Source organism: Boleophthalmus pectinirostris, unplaced genomic scaffold (assembly GCF_026225935.1).
Source record: "Boleophthalmus pectinirostris isolate CB_2022bp ecotype Guang Dong unplaced genomic scaffold, ASM2622593v1 HiC_scaffold_9, whole genome shotgun sequence".
In the NCBI taxonomy this organism is placed as follows: domain Eukaryota; kingdom Metazoa; phylum Chordata; class Actinopteri; order Gobiiformes; family Gobiidae; genus Boleophthalmus; species Boleophthalmus pectinirostris.
The window spans coordinates 22,658,415-22,683,672 of record NW_026571541.1 but is presented as its reverse complement, the minus strand read 5'-3'; the positions used below and the strand labels follow the sequence as shown (position 1 = coordinate 22,683,672).

Sequence of the window (25,258 nt, the reverse complement as noted above, 5' to 3'; positions counted from 1 at the left end):
TGTTTGCATACAGTGCGTGTGAGCGGGGCATGTATGGGTGTGATTACACTAACTGAATAAACAGCTCAGGGCACAGTTTCCTGAGTGAAGCTGGAGGAGCACAGCACTGAAGCAGACTTCCCACAGTAAACCAATGGGACAGTCATATTCTTATTCTACATTTGTATCACTATTCTCTTGAGACACTGGAAGTCGGGGTTGACAGATGACCATGGATGCCAGAAGTAGCTCCTCTTGTGTCAAAATTTATTTGAGTTCCAACCCTGAGGGTAAGTGACAATAACTTTTATTATTTATTTTATTAGTTTGATTATTACTTTGCTTTTTGTATTTTTCTTGCAGACAGTGTGGTAGAGCGCAGAGCCTTGAGAGAAGGAGTTTTTTCTAGTTTTAGAGAGCACTGCAGACACACACTGGGTCTGGATGTCAGGGTGAGGAGAACTAAACTTTGTGATCTGCTTTTGGTGAATAAACAGACCAATACTTAAAAAAATAAACCACTTACTGGTCAGTTTGATGTTAAAGCTCTTCATTTTGCTTGTTTTAATTTGTCAAAGCATGTAACCTGACCCTTTATGCTGCTGTGTCAAATTACAAAAGACTAACTCTTTATATTCACTTAGATCGGTAATTAATAAAGGCTACTTATTGTGTAATATTGCCTCATTTGCATATTTTAATTGCAATGCATTTCTTATTAGACCTGTCTGTCTGTGTTGCAGGTCATTGACCCATTTGAATCTCCTGATCTCAGTAAATGGCCAGATGAGAAAAGCAGAAAACAGATGATCAAAGAATGCAGAGAGAGTTCTGCTGGTCCATTTTTACTGGTATGAATTCTTTAATTACACTTAATAGCCTACTTGTATTTAAAAGTAATTCCTCTTGGGGGCGCTGTAGGCTCTGGTTGGACATGAGTATGGGGTAGCTGCGTTGCCCTGTCAGCTGGAGGTGCAGGAGTACCAGATGCTGCTACAGGAAAGCCAGCGGGCCGGGCTGAGCACTGCGGAGCTGGAGAGAGTCTACACCCGAGACGAGAACTCCATCCCGCCCTCCTACCGCCTCCAGCCTCAGGTCTAATTGAAGCAACATTTTATTAGAATTCCAGAAAAAATTATCTAACTATATAAGTTTTAGAAAATTGCGTATACCTTCAACTTCTCCAACTTTTTTAGTATAGGCCTACTGCAAAAAATACTGCAGAATAGTGTGTCTATGCTATAGCTTTATTGAAACAAATGTACTAAAGTTGCACTATGTAACTTTTCTAATGAGGGATCTCTGAGTGTCACCTTCTTGTTTCCATGGAAATTTTATTGGTTTCCCTTGATTCTTGTACAGTATTAATCTCACATTTACAGGTGTTTTTACTGGTATATAAAAAAAAAATAAAATAAAAAATAATAATCTTGAAAAACATGCATTATTACTATGAGCTTTTGAGATTTGTAGCAGATACATTTAAAGCCATACTGTGAAACATTTTAGGCAAAGCACGAACATCTCCATGGGGACAAGCTGAAAAGTTACATATCATTAAGGAAAATTAAAAAAAAAGCCTGAAAACAAATTCTGTTATATCTAACAGGCTTCAAATGAACAGGCCACGTGTAAAAACGTGTTTCAGACTGCTGTTGATCTGTGCGTCCTCAATGGGAAGATGACTTCAGAGAAAGCTCAAAACTACTGCAGATCAAGTGAGCAATGTGTCATTATGGTAGTGTGAATGTATTTACATCAGCTCTAATGTACGATATGCTTTTACTTTAGCCCTAGATGTAGATTTGCGGTACGCACTGGAAGACAATGGTCACAAAGACATCAGTGGACGCTGTCTCATCTACATCCACAAAGTCATCATCAGTGCCAAGGACAAGTCTCACCACCAGCCAAAGTTACAGGTCAATATGGTGTGTAGCTACTAGATTTATTTATGGATAATATTGTCCCCAAATACAAAAATGTATCTTGGACATCAGGGGCACAATGAAAATAGACAACATCCAAACACAATTTCATACAAAGCACAGTACCAATACACTCCACTGACCATAGAAAAGAAAAATTCACATCCACATTGCTTCATATGGCCTTAAAGGTTCTACACAGCAAATTCGAGTGGATTTTTGCAAAATCCAACTGACAGCAGGAATTCTCTGTGCCCTCAACAATTGGTCACAATGATTGTCATTTATTTTTTTAAAGTTGATTTTTCAATGCAAGCACTCCATGGATGAATGAAGATCTTGTTTTGAATGAAATTCAGGCATGCTCATCTCCAAAAAAGAAAAAAAAAGAAAGAAAAAAAAGAGGAGTATGTCTGACTGTTTGAAACAAGATCTTCTCTCCATTATATAAACATAACAATGTTCACAATAGACGCAGTCCTGCTAATTATGAAACATTAACATTGCCAAACTTTTTACCTCAAGAGTCTTTCACCCTTGGGGTTTATTTTGACAAATCCAACATCCATGTTGTAGACAGTTCTTTGAATACAGGTGTAAAGTTTGTGAGAGTCTAAGAACCAAGTGCTTTAAGTGTTCACCAAATTCAGCCAGGGTCAACGATGACATAAAAAACCTTTGTCCTTCCTACTTCAGTCCCAGGTAGAAAGGCCGTCCAGGCTCAACCAGCAAGAAATGTGTCCCTACCGATCTGTAAAATAAAATATAGAATAGAATAAATATAACAAATTCAAGTAACCCTAGATTGTTGAGACACTTCTTCTCGTCGTTTGCGCGCTCGCTGCATTTGACGCATGTGTAGAGACATGTCCCGCTCACCAGTGTTGATTCGGCATCGTGACTTGTCCGGACAATAGGAGACAACAGTGAAATAAACGTAGGAGACATTAATTTACCGCCAACATTTTTGTATTTATCACTTGAAATAGGTCATAAATATGTCATAACTGTCCTAAATCATCATGTTACATACACTGAGTGCAGGACAGGTGTCACTAGCATTACAATGGCGTAATGTATTATGACCTAATACATTTACTTGAGTCACTATTTACAGATATTGTACTTTCTTCCCACTGTGAAAATACCAGACATAAATACTATTTCATGTTTCATCCTCGCAATACTATATTTAGTATTTTTATGAATTAAATTAACTGCAGAGTGTCCTAAAAAGGTAAAGTAATCTGACCCGGGGCATGTGAGAGTTCAGGTGTTTGGACTTGAGGCTCGTTGACTTCAGGTTCTGCTGAAAAACAAACGCTATTAGCTGTTATCTTTGCGCTCTTTGCTTATCTTAGCATCGGATGGTGAAATGTGGTTTCTCTCTCGTAGCTCTCCCGCTCGAAACGTCACAAAAGTCCAACCCTGATGTAGTAGAGTCAAAATAGACACTTTCTAAATGTTTGACGTTAACACTGTGAATCAATAACTACTTATTTTACTCTACAGCACTGTCATAGTTGAAATAGCTCTTGAATATGTTGAAACATATCTGGATTTTCTTCACTTTACTCACAACAACACCAACACCGTGAATTTAACACTTTTGAATTTGCTGTGTATATTACGCAAAATGGACTCTTGTGGCCTTTAAAACATGTTAGCCATACGTTACCTCATCAAAAACATATCTAGAGTTGTGTTTTGTCTCATTCACATATCTTTGAGTAATCCTGCATTATTTCTCTGTCTACTTTGAGCTAGTTTAGTTTTCAAGTTAACAAGTACTTTTTACCTTTTGTTCAATAGAGATTGACAATTCCAGGTCTGGAATAATCCAAATGAGTCTCGTGAGAGTTTAAAAACACAGTGGAGCACTTCTTGTCTTACCACAAAGGCAGAGCACAAGATGGAATAGAATGTTTTCTGTTTGAGAGAAGAACTCAGCATAAATATGCAGGATTTGTGTTAAACATGTGTGAATGAGACAAAACACAACTCTAGGTTTTGATGAGGAAACAACATTATAAGATCATCAGAAAACAATTGCTTTCACCATGTTTTCTATTGTGTATTTACAGGATTCTGCCATGTCCACTCTCCTCACTCCTGAAGCGTTACTTACAGCTTTATGTGACAGCCTCCTCAGTCTGGTCTTACCGTTTAACCTCCAAGTCTACACGACCACGACTGAATGTCCCCTCTCTTACACCCCAGCCCGAAGAACTTGCTATACCGACTCCCTGTGCCACCAGGTGACCTCTGACCTTGAGAAGATGACGGAACATTTGAACATCTCTTTTGAGCTTCTATTAAGTGATGCATTTGCCAGGGAGCAGTTAGAGCAGGACGAATTGTGCAACGTCATCTCTCAGTGTTATGAAATTTATCGTCCTGAAGAAGAGAATGTAAGGATTTTATTTATTTTTTTTTTGCACTGGCATTCACAATATGTATTTTGCTACAATTAAAGGTCCGTATTTGTGTTGTTTTGTGGTGCAGATCCGAAACTTTGTGCAAAATGAACAATGGCGCCCTCTAGTGATCACAGGAGGGCCATGCACGGGAAAGACAGTGCTGCTGGCTCACTGCTCTGAACAGGTAACATTAATGTGACAAAAAGGAGATTGAGCATTTGAATGAAAATTAATTATTTAATAATAATCATTTGTATATTTGTCTCTTCATAGATAAAATCATGGCTCCCTGAAAGTGATCCAGTGGTGATTTCATATTTTTGTAGTCTGTCTGTCAATCCTTCACCTAAACATCTGCTGTCCAGCTTGTGTTATCAAATTGCAAAACGTTACCACAGTACCAAAGATTATATTTTAGATGCTCCTCATACCAGCTCAACCCTCATAGATCTTCTGAATTATAGAGTCTACACAGATTCTGACCTGACCCTTTCTGAGCAAAAACAACACATTTTATCACTGATGACCTTGTTGCCTTCTCCCAAACACCCTTTAGTTATCTTTATCAATGGGCTGGATCAAATGGACTACGACTATGGATGCCAAGTTATTGAAAGTCTTCCATTTCCACTTCCTCCCAGTGTCAAACTTCTCCTTACAGCCTCCTCCAAACAAAAACATATAGAACAAGCTGTTGAACTACACTACCCACAGTGCACTCTGAGTTCTGAGTCTGAAGCTGGTAAGGAGTTGTTCAGTTTACAGTTAGGTCCACCAAACAGGAAAGAGAGTGTGAAGATGCTGACTTCTCTGTTATCTGCGTCCGGGAGGAGGATAACGTCTGGACAACAAGCCCTAGTGAACCAAGCACTTGCTACATGCTGTCTGCCGCTTTATGTCCGTCTTTTGCACAAGCTAACTTCACTCTGGCAGTCAGGTAGGTGTGATATTACAGTTTGAAAATCACTTCAAATTTGAGAACACGCTGAAACACTGATACATATGTTATGAGTTGTAAACACACCAAAGCTGTCCTGGGTTAAAAGGACAAAGATGTGACTGTCATTTCTTTTCTTTTGTTTTACGACAGAATGATGTGCAAAATTTAGCAGTAAAAAATTATTTTAGTTTCCTAATTTCTATTTCCTAAACAATAATAGTAGTAACAGTATAATAATAGGTAAAATCTTATAATAGCACACTTTAAGCTTAGTGACTACTTCAATAAGGGGACACTTTAGGAATCAGAGTATTAATTAAGATAGATAGATAGATAGATTAGTGTGACCAGACATCCCTATTCACCCAAGACGGTCCTAGTTTTGAGCCCTGTATCCCCTGTCCCAGCAGATATACCCAAAACCATTGATTTGTCCCAGTTTTACACAAGAAATGTTACAGTTGACCCTATTTTGTCCAGTTTATCCCTGCCAACAGTAAAGAGAGGCATCAATTGTGATTTGTTTAGCTAAAATCCAAAAAAGTTGCTTAAAAACTACCAAAACACAAAGAAAATGTGACTATACTGTATTCACATGTTAGTCTTGAATGGTCTCTGCTTAAGAATTTTCCTTAATTATGCACTTGTTTCACAATTTTATTATTAGCAAACCACCAAAAAAATAGGGATGTCCCAGTTTTTTTATTTTGAAATTCTGGTCACCCTAAGATAGATAAATGCATAGATAGATACATACACAGATAGATACTTTAATTACCCAAAAGGAAATTTTCATTTGCTTTACTAAATGATGACTAGCTGCATTTCTTGTTTGTAGACTCTGAGGTGAGCGAGTCAACCCTCCCTGATGGAGTTCATGCCGCTATCTCCACACTGCTGGACCATCTAGAATTGAAACATGGCTCCCCTTTGGTGTCTCACGCTGTCTGCTACCTCACCCTTTCTAGAACTGGACTCACAGAGGCAGAGCTAACGGATCTACTGTCTAATGATAACAAAATATTAGCTCACTACACGAAACTCTCTCACTGCCCTTTGCCTAAGATGAGGGTCCCCCAGGTTGATGTGGAAAAAGTCCTCCTAGATCTCCAGCCTTTTCTACTTAGGAGGACAGTCGCAGGCTCAGTGGCTCTGTTTTGGATCTCCAGGCACTTTGGGTTAGTCATAACAAAGAGATATTTAGATTCTCCAACTGCAAGAAGAGAGTTTCATTCAGATATGGCAGACTATTTTAGCGGCAGGTGGTCTTGTGGATGCTCTAAACCATTAAATCAAGACAATAATGATGCCAAACCATACATAGACAGGCAACCATCCAGTCAGCCATTTTTCTTCATGTCTTCCTCTAAAGAAACTGGTAATGCAAACTTAAAAAAGATTCTCGAGCTGCCGTATCACTTGAGAGAAAGTAGCCAACTTGAGGAACTACGCAAACTTGTACTGACACTTGAATTTCAGCAAGCAATGATTGGATCTGATTTGGTTGTAGATCTGGTAGCCATGTTGGAAAGGAATGAAGAATTTGGCAAAGAACACCCTCTTTTGGCAAACATTCTAAAGTCATCTATTTGCTTTTTGAATAGCTTTCCCTTGGAGATACCTTCAGTGATGGAATTGGTGCTTTTGCCTTATAAGAGCATTTTCCCTAATCTTGAAGGTTATGCCAATGCGATACAGCAAGAGAGAAAAAAGAGAGGTGTAAGCGTCTTACTTCACCCAGCTCCGTCCACAATTCATGCTTTTAAATGTGTAAAGTCACAAGTTGAAGACAGAAGTCTCAGAGACGCAATTGCAACTGAATGTGGGACTGTAGTACTAACTATGTGTGATGGTTCAGTTTGGGTTTGTAAAAGCAATGCAAATGAGCTATTCAAACTCACATTGAGCAGTGAAAATGGAGACATTACATTTGGAGGACTTCACAGCAGTGGCCATCTCATTTTACTATCTTCTTTTAGCCACAAGCATTTCTTATGGGATGTCACTGGAACAGATGTTTTGCTTGAAGTCAAAGATTCAAACAAAACACCAAAAGAAGTTGAAAATATTGTTACAAGTCAGGAAAATTTATGTATCCAGTGGAAAGGCAAGCATTTTGTGAGTGTTTACAAAATTTCAAATGGCATATTGAACCATTTCTGTTGTCAGAATCTTGTTACTTGTGTTGCTTGTTCTTCTACCATGCTGGTTTGTGGTCATGACAAAGGCACATTGTCAATATTTGATATCAAAACCACAAATCTTCTTCAGACTTGTTCCAACTCCAAGCTAGAAACAGTTGTATCAATCACTGTATGTTGCAAAAAACAGCGAATTGGCTGCATTGATAATACTGGTTGTACAACTCTATGGGATGTTTCAACTGAACAGCCCAACCTTGTGAAAGAAACATTCCTGAAAGCAAAATCAAATAATATTCTTAATACAGACTATGCCAGTGAAACGCATGCTTTTTTGGTGTGTCAGGCAAAACAGATAACACTATGGGATACGTGTGAATGGGAAGTTAGTGACCAATTCCTAGCTCCAAAACAAAAGGCCTTTAAACATGCACTTTTATCACAAGATGGGCACTTTCTACTTGCTTTACTAGACACATCCTCATCTGTTCTTGTGTGGAAGCTTAGTACCGGCGATTGCATTTTGCCTTTAGAAACATTTCGGGTACCTCATAGGCTTTTAAAAACCACATCTGACATAGTTTGCGTCAACCACGATGGCAGCATTGCATTATGGGATTCAGAAATGATTCACATTGCTGGCATCGCTTGCAAAATGGCTTATGGAGTGAAAGAAGTTGTTGTTGAAGGAGATGGGAATGGTCTCTTTACGAGCGATGGGTCTGATACAGTTTGGAAATGGACTGTGGAGATGGGACAACCTTGTGCGCATGTTTTACATTGTAATCCAGTTGAAAAAATGCGTCTTTCTCCCAATAATGCCTATCTTGTCACTCTCTCATCTGAGGATATTTACATTTGGCAAACAGGAAGTGGCCAGAACATTGTGCGAGTAGGTGGTAGCAGAGTGTCAGACATTTTGATCACCCCTAATAGTAAATTTGGGGTAAGTCTAAGTGAACATGGCCTATCCCATGTGTGGAAGCTTGTGAGCGGTGCTACAATTTGCACAATACATCTTTACCTATCAGATGCCCAGATATCAGCTGAAAGCACCTTCCTAATTGGTCGTCACCGTGGAGAATTGCTCGCGGCTAATTTATGGTCTGGCTCCATCAACAAGCGTTTTTCTTGTGATGAAGTTTCAGAGATCATTGGATTTCAAACTCTTACAAATCATCCAAACTTTGTCATAGTCCTACTCACTTCAGGGTCACTGTACACATGGAATGTAGCTGAGGAAACTGTCTGCAGGCACTTTAAAATACCATTCAATTCCCTGCCAAATAATTTCAAAATGTCAGGCAATGGAAACTACACATTACTGTCCACTCATCATGAAACACTCACTGTTTTAGATATGTCAAAATTCCAGCTGTGTTCCATTAAAACCAGTGGGAATGTCATAACAACATGTTTGGACTCATCTGGATGTTTTGTTATCTGTTGTTCAAGACCAAAAAGTAACTGTGAGTGCTTTCTCCACACAAGGCCAATCCTCTCTGTAATTCGGCTGGAAGATGGGAGCACAGTGGGTAGTCTGTATCTTCCTAAAAGTCCATTAAGTTTAGCTGTGATCGGGGACCTTTCTGTGGCTGTGGGGTTTGAGGATGGTGCAGTTGGAGTGTATTCTTTTAATGGAGAGAAGTCTATAAGCAGAGTAGAGAAGTCACATTTGAGGAAATGTCCCATAGATCAGGCTCCAAGAACATGGTTGCCTCTAACAACACCAAACATTCAGTGGTCCTAAGAAAAGCTGTTTTACTTTTTTTTCTGTTTGTAAAACCTTACTATATCTCTATATCTCTGTTAGGTGTAAATTTGAATGTGAAGAAGAATGCTTGGTAAACAAACTAACTAATTTTTTTTTTATATGAGCAAAGTATTCCTATTATATTAATATTGTCCTTTTATTTACAGATTTTGTAATACCATCATGGACAGAAACATAAAAAAATAAATGACATTAACAAACATGATACATTTAAGGGAGAGATGTGCTGAAATTGTTTCTTTATCCTCGAAACCCTGTTGCCTTCATGGTCATTGGGGAAATTTTGCTTTTTACAAAACGGCAAGGCTATAAATAGTTACGCATAAGTATTTTCTATAAGCCTAGTTAAATTATTCGAATTTGAAAAACTTGATCACTTAGATCTGCTTAAATTAAAATATTTTGTGAGCAATTTAATAATATTTATCCCATACCTTTTACACACCGCGGGGAAAAAAAGAGCGGGTTGTTTTTGAACGCCCCACAAGTCAAAACAAAACTTAAGGAGAAACGAGACTCAAGTACAGAATATTGTGGGTGCCATTCCGCTGTGGTCCAGGTAAAGACATGGAGGTGCAGTGTTGGGGGGACAGCTCCAGTGGGCAGTTCGGGCTCAGACAGACCGTGTTTAGTCCCATGTCCTGGAATGTTCCCGAAATTATTTCTAAAATCTCGTGTGGAGAGGAGCACACCTTATTTCTAACGCAAAATGGGGATGTTTTATCCTGCGGACGCAACACGCACGGACAATTGGGCCGCAAGATAAGCAAAAAGGGAGATCCGATTGGTAAGTTAAGTTAAAGTAATGCTGTTATTACGTTGAAATAATAAAACATGTCATACAATATTAGGCCTATTATAACTTTGACTTATTAAATATTTGAGCATTTTAGACAGTTTTAATGAGTTACATGTTTCCTTATTAATTCCTTAACAGTTTTCTGTTTTCTATGTTGTAATTAAAGCCCATTTTACCTGGTTAAGTTTCAGTTTCGTTTCCTGTTAATTCATGCAGATAAAAAAAACATTTATTCAAGTAAGAGTACTCCAATTAAACACACTATAGCTCTCTGAAAAGTATAATTTCTTAAAAATGTAAGCATCTAATGAGGAAATGTAACTCTACTGAATAACTGGCTCTTTATTATGTAGGCCTTCTAGTTTTAAATTGTTTTATATTTTTGGTGAAGAGCGCATACAGGAGTTGTCTAAGGTGGTGGCAGTGGCGTGTGGGCAGGACCACTGTCTGGTTGCGTGTGCCTCTGGGATAATGTTCTCTTGGGGGGCAGGAGATGATGGACAGCTGGGGATCTCACCACATGAACTGGGCGACAGATACGAGCCCTGGTATGGCAGTGGGACTGTTACATATACATTATTAATTGTCATAATGTACCATCTAAAATGTTTCTCTTATATGTAGTCCTGTGCCCATGCCTTTGCCAATACCAGTGATACAAGTGGCCTGTGGAAGATCCCATTCTTTGGCTTTAACTAAAGGTAAAAGGAAAGCTATTGTGACCTAATTAGAGCAAATACCTCCCTGTGTTACATGCAAAGATTTGGTCATTGCCATTCTAAACCAAACCATAGTTTTAATATCTTGGATTGTGCCAAAAGGAAATTCATGCTGGCACAGTTTAATGATTTACATAAGCACCAAAATACTCCTATTTTGTATTGTATTGTATTGTATCTTTCTTTCTTGGTGGGTCTTCAAGCCAGCCCATATATCTGTGTTATCATGATTTTCTCCCACTGTTCAAAAGAATGTGAGTTAGAAATTGTTGAATGAATGTGAGAGTGAATCTTTGTTTGTTTGTTTTTGTATGTTAATGCTAAAACATTTTATTGGCTTAAGGCACATATTGTTGAGATAAAAAATAAAGTAAGTAATTAACATATTCAGATCAAAAACATAGGACTAAATGAACAGCCTACGTCTCTTTCACAGGTGGTGATGTGTTTTCCTGGGGTTTGAACAGCCATGGTCAGCTGGGTCTGGGGAAGACAGTCTCTGCAGTGCTCTCCTCTGTTGGTGTATTCACTAAATGGAGTTGCTGTGAGGGTGATTTCAGCTGGATCCAACTATTCAATGTTCCTCACTCTGCCCGGCCTGGTGTACTGCTGCGGGGCAAATGACGTGGGGCAACTCGGACTCAACCGGGTGGATGAGAAAGGTACAATAACTACAAATACAAGGCTGCAGGATTTAAGTTAAAAAAAAAAAATTGTCAATTTTATCCAATTATTACTTTTGGAACAAAAAACGTATTCCAAGTCAAATCCAGGATTCAAAATGTAACAGAGTTGCCTGACGCAGAAATGGAGCTGGCGTAAATTCAGCCTCGAAGACCTAACTTCCCTCTCGTCTAGCTCACCACCTCTTCAGAGTTTACCTGCTCCTCAGCCCTAATCACTTCACTTCCATTACTCCTGCTCGCTGTTTGCTGCACCTCCTCCTCATCCAATAAGCCCCCAGTTTGCCCAAATTAAACCCCCATTGCAGGTGCACGGTTGCTTCAGTTTGTGCCAGGCCCTATCTCTATCACCTCATCTCTATCACATCTCGTGTCCAGGGTCATTCAGTAAAACTACGAATACTTTCTCTTTGTGTCTGAGTCTCTCCAGGTTGAAATATTCACAACTGTACTGTTTTTGTCATCAAGGGAGATTCAACATCTGTGTCGTACCTGCCCTGCGACCTCTTGGTGTGTCTTCTATAAGTTGTGGAGAAGCACACACTGCAGTTTTAACCAAGGTAAATTTAATTCTCATTGCTCTTAACAGAATAAAAACATACAAGCAATAAAAATATCTTTAATATTAATAATTATAATACTACAAAAATACTTTCACAATTATTAGCACAAAGCATTTTCAAAATCCTGTATTATAAAGAAGGCAATGAATTTTGCCACTGATGATTTACTAATGATCAATTAATTGATGTTTACGGCAATCACATGGGTTGATAGAGTGGCCAAGTTTTCACTTTTGGACATGGTGCTCACGGTCAGCTGGGGCATAACTCTACAACCAATGAGCTGAGACCTAAACAGGTGGAAGGTTTGGATGGCGCCTCGCAGATCGCCTGTGGAAAGTAAAGTAACACTAAACATTTGTCTTTCAAGATTAAGAAAACGCTTTAAACATTTTTTTTCTCTTAGACGTCACACTTTGGTTTTGAGCTCCTCTGGTCAGCTTTGGGCATTTGGCGATGGGGCCAAAGGTCAGATCGGAAATGACCAATCAGAGAGCAGCCTGAGCCCTGTTGAAGTTCAGCTAACAAGAGATGGTGTAGAGCCCTCAGACTTGAAAATATCAGCTGGTTGGAACACAAATTTTTCCTACAACTCTCAGGTAGTCTTGTGTAATATCAGTGTGTTTTACAAAATGTGTTAAATAATGTTTTTTCATCAGAGCCCAAGCGTAAATTCAATAAATGGGCGACTTGAGAAGGCAAAACTGAAAGGATGGTTATCAACATGTCAAAGGAGTGAAGATATAGAGAAGTATTTATGCTACAACACAACTACATTATATCAGATTCATTCCATGACATTACTAAAATATGTTATGTCTTCACCAGAGACGTTATGGAGATGTTTTTCACATGTTCAAGTCTTGTTGCAAGCTTTACAAAGGCTGAGTAAGCACATAAGTGGATCTACTTTCTACAGTTTGTTATGCTTGTGTTAATTTATGCATTTATTATTTGACAGTGGCTCTGTGATTGAAGCAGGAAGCCTAACTGTGGATCTGGAGAGAGCTAGTAAAGCATTTGATAAGATGGTGGCAATACCCTGGATCAAAAATTCAGTTAGTAATCCTTATCTTAAAACTGTAAAATGTATATTCATGTTCACGGTGCCTAAGAGCTATCTCCATATTTACTTTACAGATGAAGTTTAAGATGCTGATCAATGTTCTCTTGAATTCAAGACTTGTTCTAAGATCTCCAGAGGTCATCTTGCTTGTGCTGACCTGCCCAGTGCTACAGGAGGATTCAGTTGTCATGAATGTGGTGCTGCCATTGGCCATCATGATATATGATTTACAAGAGAGCACTAGATCACAACTGAGTAATTCACCATTTATTACATAACTATAATATTTAAGAGTCAGCATGTGGGATACATTTTTTATTCATTTTTTTCTTTTTCAGGAAAGTGGTGGTCTTCAGTTTCTCCCTCAATTCTGATGAAGCACATTTTGGCTTTCAAAAATGCACTCGCTTTTATGTTGAAAAATGGCCTTCTGCAGACCCACAACCCTGGGGTCAAGTACCTGCTGAAGGTTCTCCAACTACTCTTCAAGGTCAGAGACAAAGTATTTCCACAGAGGCAGGGTTACTATAAAATTGTCAGTTTAGATAAAACAAAATGTTCCTTTGTCAAATAAAGACAAAATTGTTGTAACATAGATCTACTTCCATGTTGGATTCTATTTTAAATATTAATTACCACATTTTTTTTTCTTTTGTTGACAGGCAAACAAATCTGGAAAGCTCTACAAGGTCCCACTCAGCACTTTTTACGTTGAAGAAATTATACTTTGCTGTCATCCAGAGGAAGATGTGCTTATTTGGCTTAACTTTCCTGGGCAAAAGGTAAAACACATAGTGCACATTCCTAACAATATATTAATCTTAATAGATACAGCAGTGATTGAGAGATTATAGAGGTGGAGAGCAAAAGGGGGTCTTCCCAATTTGATTTTATGCTCAATTTTAGGATGACCCAAAAGCAACACCTGTCAGCTTCTGCAACTACCCTTTTGTGCTTCCTCTTATCTGCAAGCTTGCCGTCTTCAGAATGATTACCACCAGAATAAAGGTACCTATTATATAAAAAGTAAAATAAATGTACATAGTAATCAGGTAATGCTCTTATCTAAATGACAATGTAATCCTAGGAATTCCACCAAGTTGCATATGAACTGTATGCATGGTCACCTGAGTGGGGGTCTCGAGATTGGTCAGACTCTGCTCCTGCCCCGGTCTTTCAGCTGACCCTAAGACGACCTCACCTGGTGGAGGACACCTTCAGACAGCTTGATGCAGCGGACAAGGACGCCTTCAAAAGAGAACTTGTGGTAATCATAGGAGCATTGTAATACCTCCTCCAGCCAGTGAGTGGAGCCAGACTCAAGCATATGTGTGACCGCTTGGACACCCTTAGTTCTTTACTTTATCAGCTTAAAGCAGGGGTGTCCAAACTTTTTTCATCAAGGGCCACATATCTAAACGCAGATGAAGCAGAGGGCCGATCGAGGCCCGCAAACTGGTGCTCAATACCGTGAATAATTAAAATATGCGCAGTTTAACATGTTAGAATGAGCCATGATCTTTATTCATGCTAAGATCCTTAAAACCACACAGTAAACATTAAGTATTCACTTTATCAAGGTAGATTTTCAAAAAACTTGCAGTAAAAAGTAAAATTTTAATTGATGCATGGTAACTTGGGCCAATTCACCCGGAAGCCTGAGGGACAAGAAAAATTTGTCTGAGGGCTGCATTTGGCCCACGTGCCATAGTTTGGACCTGCCTGGCTTAAAGGTACAAGCTTTTTTCACCAATTTTATATTTATTTATTTAATTAAATAAACAATACATATTAATGAACACACAATGTAAATTGTCCAGAATTAGCCTGGTCTTCTTCTGTCAGGACAGAGCTGGCTCACCATCAAACAGCAATAACATAGGTAGCATCTAGTGGGGAAATGTACAACAGGTACAGAATAAAACAGGAGCCAATCTAATTACAGATGGTTACTTTATGTCCTCAATACATTCAGAAATCTTACCCTAGGTTTCCCTCATTCCTCCGACACGGCAAAATTTTTTTTTGTTTTTTTCTAGATCTTTTTAGAATTTAGGAACATATTATCTTGATTTGAGTAAATTTGTTTTGATTTGTAAATTGTATTTGTAATATTATCTACCAATGAAATATTTTATTTCTTAATTTGAGCAACACAATTATGTTATTTTAAATTTGACAAGATGATTAACAAAGACTAAAAAGTGACTGATAGATTGATAGATTCAGTTACTGTCCTGTTACCTGTTTATTATATAAGGATAAGAAGTCAGAAAGGACATCTTTATAGTCTCTTGTCTTTTCCAGGTGCAATTTGTGGATAATAGAACGCCCACCCTTGTGAATAGAAGGGATTTTTTTCTCCACATTTTTGACAAACTGATGACTCCAGAGTTTGACATGTTCATGCACAATGACAGCAAGACTCTGTTTTGGTTTCCTCCCAAGGTAAGTTTAATCAGTCCATTTTGTTGCTTTGAAAATGTTGGAATACTTTGTTCACAGTTAACCTTAAACTGTGCAGGTCTATTCTATACTTTCATAACTCTTGTACATACTATTGTGTGAAGAATCTACTAGATTGCCATGATCTTACTGTGAGACCTCAGCTCTTTATAGATCTGACCTGTAACTTGGTGTGGTAGTGTCACCTTGCATGGCCATAATTAATTATGACATTAATACCATACCTTGGAACATATCAAGTAAAGCAATAACATCTCCATGGAAACAAACAGTCTAATAATCATAGAATAGGTATAGATACATACTACGACCAATATTCAGAGCTAGAGACCTAACATGAACGTGATGATGTCTGCCCCCATCTGCATTAAACTATATTGACCTATTGCTGGGTTTCAAGACATGACGGCATTTTCGAGGTCAATATTATTTAATATAGACGGGGGCACCTAAAATAAATATTGTTCAACTGCAGATTTTTGTTGTAATATAGCATGGTCTTGGGTCTATTCAGTAATAGAAATGATCAGGTTCCACATGGGACCTTACCTTTCCAATATTTCATGGCAAAGTACAGTGTAATTAATGGGAAAAACAAACACAAAAAAACATTCTTAAATCTGAAAACCACCAACAGAATGAAAACATAACTCAGTATATTTTTTATCTGTTCATGTCTTTCAGCCGCAGGTGTCAGAGGCGCAGTACTATGTGTTTGGTGTTCTGTGTGGGCTGGCGCTCTATAATCTGAACATCATCGACCTGCCATTCCCTCTGGTCCTCTTCAAGAAGCTCCTCCGAATCAAGCCCTCTCTGGAGGACATGAAGGAGTTTGAGCCTATCATGGCCCGGTGAGTTAGACAAATACACTTTACAGCAACAGTGTGCATCTAAGTAGTAAGAGTAATTTGATTGTCATTTTACATTATAGGTCATTTCAGTGCATCCTGGAGGAGTACACACCTGATGTGATTGAAAGTCTGAACTTAACTTTTACCGTATGTTCTTATTTTCACAACAAATTACGTAATAAATTTTTTTCTGTAAGTATATGTAAATATTTATCTTTTTCAAGGTAAATTGGGGAGATGAAGTAACGGAGCTTGATCCAAATGAACCTGGAAAACCTGTCACAAATTCAAATAAGTATTTCAAAATGATTAACAATTACCTTACAATTATAACATATCCATGGGTTTCAGAATTAGGAAAATGTGCACTGTTGTCATAGTAATTGACAATTAAAAACAAAACTTACATCTTTTGAATGATGAAAAGTCCTCAAAATGCCATTTACAACAGGATGAAACTCATGAATATAATTGTCCCACAAAAGTAAGTTAAAAGATGTGTGTTTGTTGTAGAAAAGAGTTTGTGGACAGCTTCATCAACTATGCTTTCAAAACGTCCGTGACTAAAGTGTATGAAGCCTTTGAGAGAGGGTTTTTCAAAGTGTGCGATATGAAAGTGGTGGACCTGTTTGAGCCTCAGGAGCTGCAGGACGTGATGTTGGGACAGGAGTCCTGGGACTGGGATACCTTTAAGCAGGTACTAATACCAACACTTGTGTTTTTCTATTACCTGAACAAATAGTTAATATGAAATAGACACATTTTAATCACCAATACAGTTAATAAATCAAATATACTGCATGAACAAGTTTCTTTTTCTAAACAAGCAACTGTAATTGTAGCACTGTCAAAAATTATCTTGTAAAATATCAAGTGCCATTTCAGTCTGTAACCTCTTATGCATATTGTATGCAGAACACAGTCTATCAAGGAGGGTACCATGCTGATCATCCAACCATTGTTACGTTTTGGGAAGTTTTTGGAGAACTGACAGAAGAGCAAAAGAAGGGCTTCTTTTGTAAGTGACATAAATCTACTAAGGCCAAACAGTTGTGTCTTAATCCTGTTTTAGAGTTCAAGATTTAAATCTGTTGGTGCATTCTGAGTTATGTAGACTGAATGATTTCTGTCTTTCTGTGCCCAGTGTTTGTAACAGGTTACAGCCATGTGCCCTTTATGGGGATGAAGAGCATAAAGATGACCATTACTGTGATGCCAGAAGGTACAGAATATCATATCCCAGGAGCCCTCACCTGCCACACCCTGCTGCACCTGCCCCTGTACCAGAGATACCCTGTGGAAAGAACCATGAAGGCCCGGCTCATTCAGGCCATCAATCACAACAGAGGCTTTTGGAAAGAGTAGTCCACATCACAATGCATAAATCTGCCTATTCATCCAAGCAACCGATAACATATTATTACTATTTACTACTGAAGCACTGCCACATTTGTTGATCGTCTTTTTACCGCAGTTAGTAATAATGTGTAAAATATCACTTTTTATTTATTTTAAATGTATTACTTAACATGCTCTGTTTGCTGCATGTGTTAAAATAACCAATATTTGTTTCTTTTGTTCTGTAAAATTTTAGTTCAGGATGTAGCAACATCACAGTGGTTTGATTGTAACAGTGATGCTTGAATGACTTGGGAGCTATTCTGAATTTACTGTTGAAGGCTGAAGACAATGTCTTATGTGGCAGATAAAAATAATACAAAAATACACAAAATGTTTCTTAGTCTCAAATATTTTATTATTTCTGAGAACCCATTTCTGAGAGTCACTTCAGTGCATTTTAATTTAAACATGTTTAGAAAAACATTAGCCGGGCGTAAACTTGTTAAGACAATGGAAAAACCTGTTTCAGTCTTCAGTCCGCAGTATGCATTTGCATGTGTATTTAAACATAGAGCAAATATTGCACTACTTAAAATAAACCCCTGTGCTTCAACAGTACATGAATGCTTTTGCATATCTTACTTAAATCGTTTCAACAAGTTTGATCAACTACCTTCCCTTTCTTTATTTCAATCCAATAATTTCCCCAATTAAATTTCCCATTCAAGTGCCTCTGTGTCTTTTAATGGTGAGACTGTATTTCAGACAAAAAGCACATAAAAACTGATAGCAATGTTAAAATGCAACCAGAATTAGCCCTATCTTATCTATAACTTTGAACTGTGGCCTTTGAGGTTCATGTGCTTCTTTAGCAGGCTCAGTTGACGTCCTTATCAGATATACAAACAAAAATACATAAATAATCTTAAAAAACAGTAATTACACAGTATAGAAAACATGTAAAGCTCTTGCTACATAACAATAAGACAAGTCAATACTAGAGACACGGTGCTATGGCATAACAGAAATCATGTGTCCCATTTTGTCTAATCTTGTGCGTGCAGTTTTCTACATACACAGAAACATTGAGATCAGATGTTCTTGGGTCCGGGAGTAGTGAGGAGGGTTCCAGACAACTCAGAATCTGTTGTAGTTCCTTTGAGGAGATTTGTCGCAGTTGGGCCGCCAGTTCATAGTAACACTTTTATTCATGTAAAAGTGCAGATATAAATCCCAGGTGGTTTTATCTGACCAGGTGGAAGGTGAGCCAGTACATGAAGATGGGTTGTGCTGCTATGGCCATGGTTAGGTACATTCTCAGCTGATTTCTTGTTCCTCTCACCAGTTTGCCCTCCGCCGCAGCCTCCGATAAAAGCTTCAATCGCAGAGTACGGATCTGCAGAGGAAAAAAATAAGGGTTACAATGTATAACATCAATTCTGTACATGTGTTTTTCACAAATTAAAATGGGTCAGTTGCTGTTAGATAAAAGACACAATTAAATAAAGCGATGGTGTGATCGTAAAATAGGGTTATGGATGAGGTTATAGTAAATTCAAATTATATCTAGATTTGCCCTCCATGAAAATAAGAAATATCGGCAGAGTTTATCGAGTTCTCTGGATTCTAAAGAATCAGTTTGCCTCAGATGAATAGGATTGTTTATGTGAGAACATTTTATGTTGCTTACACAAACAGTAAATAGAAGCCAACAAAAAGATTAAGTGATTTTAAGTTAAAGAATGACCAATAAAATGGGTAAGTTGAAATTATTTTTTTACAGGCCACAACTTACCATGAATACAAATATTGCCGCACAGCACCAGAGTAAAGAAAGGTAGTACGCTGGTCGTCCAAACAACAGGCCTGAGACTACACCAACAATCATCCTGAAATACAAAAAAAAAAAAAAAAAATGCATGTCAGATCTGGCTTTTAATACTGACAATGGCTTAGGAATAATAAAGCAAGTAGACATACCCAACGTATTTGTAGCCAGCAAAAGCCAGCAGGTCTATAGTGGTAAGATCAGTGTTTACAGTAACCAAATACAAGGACAGAAGAACGGCTAGCACCTCCATAACTAACCACACAAATGCTGAGCTGGCCTGCACTCCTAGCAGCTCTGGAGAGAATCTGAGGACAACGGAAAAGGTAAGAATTATCAATTTCAACTCAGTCAAAAAAAGGGGTAGATTGCATAACAAATATTTGATTTGTACTTGTTCTGTGTGCCAAGAGCCAGCCCAGCCACCAGTATGTATGTGATGAAGCCCATAGTTGGAATGTACAGATCAGGAGCATTGACATCAAAGCGTGGAGCCACAGGGATGTCCTGCTGGTAGCTCACCTCCCAGTTCTAAAAGAAATGAGTTGTATTAGATATTCAGTTACATGATTACATCAACACACTACAGAATACAAAAGAGAAAGAACATACCTCATGCATGTAGGGGAAAATGAGAAGGCCAAGTTTCTTTCCCACATAGACCGTGTCCACAGCAAAGTAGTATTTGAGCTTGGAAATGGGAATGAACCTATCTAGCTATAAAAACACATACAGTGCGTTGTTAGAAAAAAAGATTTAGATGTTGCATGATATAGAAAAATCACACAAAAAGCAGATGAATATGTGACGTACATTCTTGTCCATCAGCTCCTTTCCCTGTGATGCCAGTGAGCTGCCATAAGCCATGGCCAGGTTTGACATGGGGTCAGAAAATCCAGGCAATCCTGCACCCTGGTCTCCTGTCTGATGTCTGAAAAGAACAGATAATAAATAAAATTAAAGAATAATAATACATTTTATATATACTGTTAATTTATAAAGAATGTATACATTCAAAACAATATTCAGGTGGTGAAGAAATCTTACTTGTAACCTGGTTGTGACCCATGGCCAGCTCCACTTGTATCTTCGAACAGCTGGCTGGCATCTGACATTTCCATTGAACTATTCCGTGCACGTATGTTGGGCTCTGTATAAAAAGTTAAATACAGGTTTATTAGGCCAAGCACATCATATACACAAGTCATGCAAATCAAGCAAAAATAGCAAAGCAAATGCAATTATTAGTGTAATTTGCCTTTTTTTTTTTTTTTTAAAGAGAAGCGATTATTTTGGAAATGTATACATTTGTATTTTATTTCAAGCTGCTTCATGGATATAAATATGTTCTTATCTTGACTTACAAAGAAACTATCCACCACCAAGAATCACAATCATGACGATAGATAGATAGATAGTCATAGTCTCATAGTCTATCTATCTATCTATCTATCTATCTATCTATCTATCTATCTATCTATCTATCCTAAGACTAAGAGAAGAGAAAACAGCTGTTATAAATATCAATAACACAGCTTAATAAGATTATCGCATTGTTTCACCTAAAGATCCTGCCTCCGAGAGTGGCGTGTGAAAAGACACAAGAGACCAGTCCTTTATATAATCTAACCTTTACACTGAAAGCTAATGATAGTAGGAAACAAGACCGCCCTGAACTATTTTCAGTCAGTGACAGACCAAAGGAACCAGTTGGTATAGCTGAATTCCCAAATAATACTTCTTTGAATGTTACTTGAGAATAAAATTGGACACTTTTAGTAACATCAACCATCAACCAACAAGTTAGTAAAGTGCAGTGATTTAGAAATTTATGTCAGATAGCATTAGTTAGCTTTGATGTTAGCTGCAGAGCATAACACTTTAACCCCCCCAAAAGCTTGCGTTAGTAAGTTAGTCCTAATTATTAGTACAGTTGAATAAAGCGTTTACATGTAAACGATCATGGCTACAGTAAAGAGTCATGAGTTAGAACACGTTTTTAGCCTGGGGGAGCTAAAAACAACATGCTAAGCGCTGCTCGTTGCTTTAGATGCTGGAGACTCGGAGCTTGCACGATCCGCTCCGCCGCATGCATCAGCTTTTACATTTAATCACCCATTGATTGGATCGAGTCACGTACGTAACTTACGCTGTCTGAACCCACTTTGAGTCGCTGTATAATCCATTTGGACACAATTAAAGGCGGTGGCTGGTGGCTTTAACCGGTACAATTATGGGGAAGTTAGAGTCATTCATAAAATTAGCCCAGCGGAAGTAAACCCTCGTCTTCAGTTTCATCTGAGGCAAAAATGGATTGTTGCCATCTTGTGGCGGGAACTGGAAACACATGCCAACTGACTACAAATTAACATCAGGTAAATTGCAAGGCTGGATGGCAATATTTGACCAAAAGCATTGTCATCAAATGGCATTAGTAAATTTGACATAAGAAGTTGAATAGACTTTACTTTATAGCTGATAGCCTATATTCATGGTGGCAGTATGGAGCACTGTAGCTTTTATGTTTGTCATAGTATTATCTCTTCTTTTGAACACTTGTCTTTGTCCCCAGATGTCCTATTCAGAATTTATTACAAAAAAACAAAAAACTTTGTCCCTAAGCCTCTAAGTTTACATTAAGATCCATCTGATCCATAGCCTATCCATAAAATTGACTCTTGAGAGCTTTAAGATATTATATTATATGTTGTTATCTTCTCAAAAACATACCTCAAGTTGTGTTTTGTTTCATTCACACATGTTTGAGCAATTCTTAGTCTGTCTACATCTCCAAAGATAAAAATGCTCTGTGCACCTTTTGATGTTATGTATAGGGAGTTTTCAAGTTAACGGCTACCTTTTTCAGTAAATATGGGTAATTGCAGAGCTAAAGAAGAATATGCAGGGTGTGTGTGTTAAACATCTGTTTGTTATACATTTGAGAGAATGTTGTCTGACTGGCATAAGTAAATCTTATTTACCAGCAAGAAGCATGAATTTCTTACTGTAACTGTGTAAGCTATGTCACATAACTTGTTTCACACTTGAAAGTGAAAGTAAAACATGTATTTAAGCTGTTCTGATACTTAGTCTAGGAAACAGTTCTCATTGCTCTAACAAAGACATATGAATGAACGTCTGGCAACATGGAATCTCGCGCTATTCGTCAGTTCCCAAAATTTCCTCCGTCAAGAAGAACTTTTGCCAGGGGTGAGTGCTATATGTTTAACAGAATAATGACTTTCATGATGTCTTTTTCTTATTTAAATAAATACCTGCAGCAATATTTAGCTTATGCAGTTATAATGTGTGTTACTTCATATTATATGCATTGTAGAGTCTAAAATATTTTTTTATACCTTATGAAAAAAAAATTGTTGTAGAGACATAAATTGCTTTTTGTGGTGACTACTGAAAGATACAAACAATATTTAACTTGTGTTATTTACTTGGAAAGAGTATATTAACAAATATATGTCAACTCTTCTGTAGTTGCATCTGTCTCCCAAGACTCCCTGACTCGTGATGAGGAGCTTCGTATTGTCCTGACTGGAAAGACTGGGAATGGGAAGAGTGCATCGGGAAACACCCTTCTCAACCGACATGCATTTGCTTCAGTCCTCTCTCCAGGTTCAGTGACATCTGAGTGTGAAAAGGCCAGAGGCACAGTCCATGGACGGAGGATCGCTGTCATTGACACCCCAGGAATTTTTGACACCAAATATAAAGAATATGAAGTAGTGCATAAGCTGAAGACTTGTATCTCCATGTCTGCTCCTGGACCCCACGTTTTCCTCATAATAATAAAGTTGGACCGGTTTACAGAAGAGGAACAGAGGTCAGTGGAGCTCATCCAACAGGTGTTTGGAGATAAAGCCGCAGACTACTCTCTGGTTCTTTTTACTTATGGAGATCAACTGGGAAACATGACAATTGAATCTTTCACCCGTCAATGCCCAAAGCTCACCAAATTAATCCAAGAATGCAATGGTCGGTATCATGTCTTCAACAATAAAGACTGGAGCTGCAGCCAGGTACCACAGCTTTTCGAGAAAATAGAAAGAATGGTTACAAGCAATGGTGGAAGCTACTACACAAATGAAATGTTTCAGGAGGCCGAGAGAGCCGTCCAAGAGTCAATGGAGAAGTTATTAAAAGACAGTGATGAAAGGAAACGCAAGGATGAAGAAGCACTAAAGGTCAACCTGAAAGGACAGGAGCTACAGATGAAACTAAAAGAGTTAGAAGATGAATATAAAATGCAGGCAAGAGAAAAAGCAGAGAAGAAGAACAAATATATCTTCCCTGGTTTAGTTCTGACCGCTGCTGAAGTGGGTCTGGCGGTTGGTGCAGGTGCAGGTAGTGTCTGTGGTCCACTGGGTATAGGCCTGGGCGCGGTGGTGGGGGGTCTAGTCGGAGCTACTGTAGGATTGTTGGGACCGGCTGCAGTAGTAGCTGTCAGAAACCACTGTGTCACACAGTAAAAGATCACATCATGTGTTCAGTCATATCACTGTCATCACTGATAGTCATCACAATTACCTATGGAACTCCTACAAGACTTTCACGTCAGAGCTCGGGAGCTTTGGGTATTTCCTCAGGAGAATGTTGAATGACTGGTTTGTTATACTTGTATGATAAGCACAGACTATGTAAGCTGTGACCCACAAAGGAAAACAGTCTTCATATGCCAAGAAAATATTGAAATCATTGTACTGGGTTCAGAAAATGTTTTTTTTTTTCTACCATTGTAACTGTAGAATTCAATCCTTTCTCTCCTTTATATTGTCACTGAAAATGTAGAGGCTAGCACTTCTGGATTCACCAAATCCTCATGAAATTAATGTTGATTTTGATATGAGATGCTTTCTTTAACATGGTGAAAAATATTGAAACATTTTATATTTAAATATTTTATTATTGTTATCTCTAACTGTTATTTGATAATTTGCCAAAAACATTGTGCAGTTTTGTTTTGTTTTTGTTTGAAGAGCCATTACATCAACCAAATGTTTGAGGAGGCAGATAAAGCAGTCCAAGAACAGGCTGAGGATTCAGTGGAACAACAACACTTCTTGTGACAGGACCTTTGCCAGCTTCTTTCACATTACACACATCTGCACTGTACTGTAAGTGTGTAACAGCAGCAGTCTTACATGGACCCTTCTCATGAAGTGCACAGCCTGTACTATTTTAGGAGCTGTTCTCATGCAGTACTAATTGCACCGAAGGCCAGAGAACAATGGAGGTTTACCATCAACAGACTGTGTTGTGACACTGCAGACACATACTGTACACGCTATGTGTGTGTGGACACGAGGCTCTCTCACTGGAAGTGCAAACATGGATTTACAATGACAACAACAACATCAATGATGGACACATTTTTATTGCACTTCAAAAATAAATAAAAATACATGACCACTGGTTCATGTCTGTAATCCTTCAGTAATAAATGGAGCAGCAATGTGGAAAACGCCATGCTTGTGTGTAAATATTTTTTTCTATATAGAACAGATGAAGTGGCATTAACAATATTCTTTTAAAACAGTTCATGGATACCTGCCTCCTGAGGGAGGCAGGTAAGAAATTAAGTGACTTTCTAAAACCTATCTGGGTCCACTTTATTTAATTTTTTTAATAAGCATATTGTTACAAAGAATCATGGGAAACCAACTCCCTGACTCTATCCCAACCTCTTGATTGAAACTGTAAAACTATTAAGCAGAAACTGCATGAGACTACCCCGGACAGTTATTT

The 25,258-nt window shown here is 38.2% G+C and overlaps 4 protein-coding genes across 7 annotated transcripts; 3 read left to right on the top strand and 1 right to left on the bottom strand.

The window, feature by feature from the left end:
- LOC110174439 (NACHT and WD repeat domain-containing protein 2) lies at positions 1-9,550 on the top strand. Of its 2 annotated transcripts, none has more exons than XM_055148022.1 (10): positions 1-269; positions 343-431; positions 723-830; positions 901-1,074; positions 1,589-1,697; positions 1,771-1,901; positions 3,992-4,318; positions 4,413-4,511; positions 4,601-5,264; positions 6,106-9,550. In XM_055148022.1, the coding sequence occupies exons 1-10, from the start codon at positions 206-208 to the stop codon at positions 9,156-9,158; spliced, it is 4,818 nt and encodes a 1,605-aa protein (XP_055003997.1). In that variant the 5' UTR covers positions 1-205; the 3' UTR covers positions 9,159-9,550. The 2 variants fall into 2 exon arrangements, with proteins under 2 accessions (XP_055003997.1, XP_020796201.2); XM_020940542.2 differs by having other exon boundaries at positions 1,771-1,910.
- Positions 9,551-9,679: 129 nt separating this feature from the next.
- LOC110174269 (probable E3 ubiquitin-protein ligase HERC6) lies at positions 9,680-18,065 on the top strand. The gene is given in 23 exon segments (XM_020940342.2): positions 9,680-9,969; positions 10,373-10,529; positions 10,606-10,682; positions 11,137-11,197; positions 11,199-11,362; positions 11,852-11,943; positions 12,161-12,285; positions 12,353-12,545; positions 12,606-12,697; positions 12,775-12,834; positions 12,908-13,004; positions 13,087-13,267; positions 13,351-13,502; positions 13,675-13,794; positions 13,919-14,020; positions 14,100-14,279; positions 15,320-15,460; positions 16,163-16,329; positions 16,410-16,476; positions 16,554-16,624; positions 16,843-17,026; positions 17,245-17,347; positions 17,474-18,065. Coding segments are annotated over 23 exon segments (3,027 nt in total). The 5' UTR covers positions 9,680-9,749; the 3' UTR covers positions 17,695-18,065.
- On the bottom strand, positions 18,062-21,801 carry yif1b (Yip1 interacting factor homolog B (S. cerevisiae)). 3 transcript variants are annotated; one of them, XM_020940344.2, is made up of 8 exons: positions 21,648-21,801; positions 20,546-20,648; positions 20,312-20,429; positions 20,111-20,215; positions 19,893-20,029; positions 19,651-19,806; positions 19,466-19,559; positions 18,062-19,066 (listed from the first exon to the last, which is right to left on the bottom strand). In XM_020940344.2, the coding sequence occupies exons 1-8, from the start codon at positions 21,682-21,684 to the stop codon at positions 18,914-18,916; spliced, it is 903 nt and encodes a 300-aa protein (XP_020796003.2). In that variant the 5' UTR covers positions 21,685-21,801; the 3' UTR covers positions 18,062-18,913. The 3 variants fall into 3 exon arrangements, with proteins under 3 accessions (XP_020796003.2, XP_020796002.2, XP_055004000.1); XM_020940343.2 differs by having other exon boundaries at positions 21,639-21,796; XM_055148025.1 differs by having other exon boundaries at positions 21,663-21,761.
- Positions 21,802-22,385: 584 nt separating this feature from the next.
- Positions 22,386-24,252, top strand: LOC110174438 (GTPase IMAP family member 9-like). Its single transcript, XM_020940540.2, has 2 exons — positions 22,386-22,708; positions 22,991-24,252. Exons 1-2 carry the CDS (start codon positions 22,645-22,647, stop codon positions 23,980-23,982), a joined length of 1,056 nt encoding a protein of 351 aa, XP_020796199.1. The 5' UTR covers positions 22,386-22,644; the 3' UTR covers positions 23,983-24,252.
- The last annotated feature ends 1,006 nt before the right edge of the window (positions 24,253-25,258 follow it).

Excerpts from the sequence above, each read along its gene's own strand:
- LOC110174439 (XM_020940542.2), top strand. The coding sequence starts at position 206 with ATGACCATGGATGCCAGAAGTAGCTCCTCTTGTGTCAAAATTTATTTG. Across the intron at positions 831-900 it reads CTGCTGGTCCATTTTTACTG|GCTCTGGTTGGACATGAGTA; the intron begins GTATGAATTCTT and ends GGGGCGCTGTAG. Across the intron at positions 1,075-1,588 it reads CCTACCGCCTCCAGCCTCAG|GCTTCAAATGAACAGGCCAC; the intron begins GTCTAATTGAAG and ends TATATCTAACAG.
- yif1b (XM_020940343.2), bottom strand. The coding sequence starts at position 21,684 with ATGGATTATACAGCGACTCAAAGTGGGTTCAGACAGCGTAAGTTAC. Across the intron at positions 19,807-19,892 it reads GCTCTTGGCACACAGAACAA|ATTCTCTCCAGAGCTGCTAG; the intron begins GTACAAATCAAA and ends CGTTGTCCTCAG. Across the intron at positions 19,560-19,650 it reads GCTGGCTACAAATACGTTGG|GATGATTGTTGGTGTAGTCT; the intron begins GTATGTCTACTT and ends TTTGTATTTCAG.
- LOC110174438 (XM_020940540.2), top strand. The coding sequence starts at position 22,645 with ATGGAATCTCGCGCTATTCGTCAGTTCCCAAAATTTCCTCCGTCAAGA. Across the intron at positions 22,709-22,990 it reads AAGAAGAACTTTTGCCAGGG|TTGCATCTGTCTCCCAAGAC; the intron begins GTGAGTGCTATA and ends ACTCTTCTGTAG.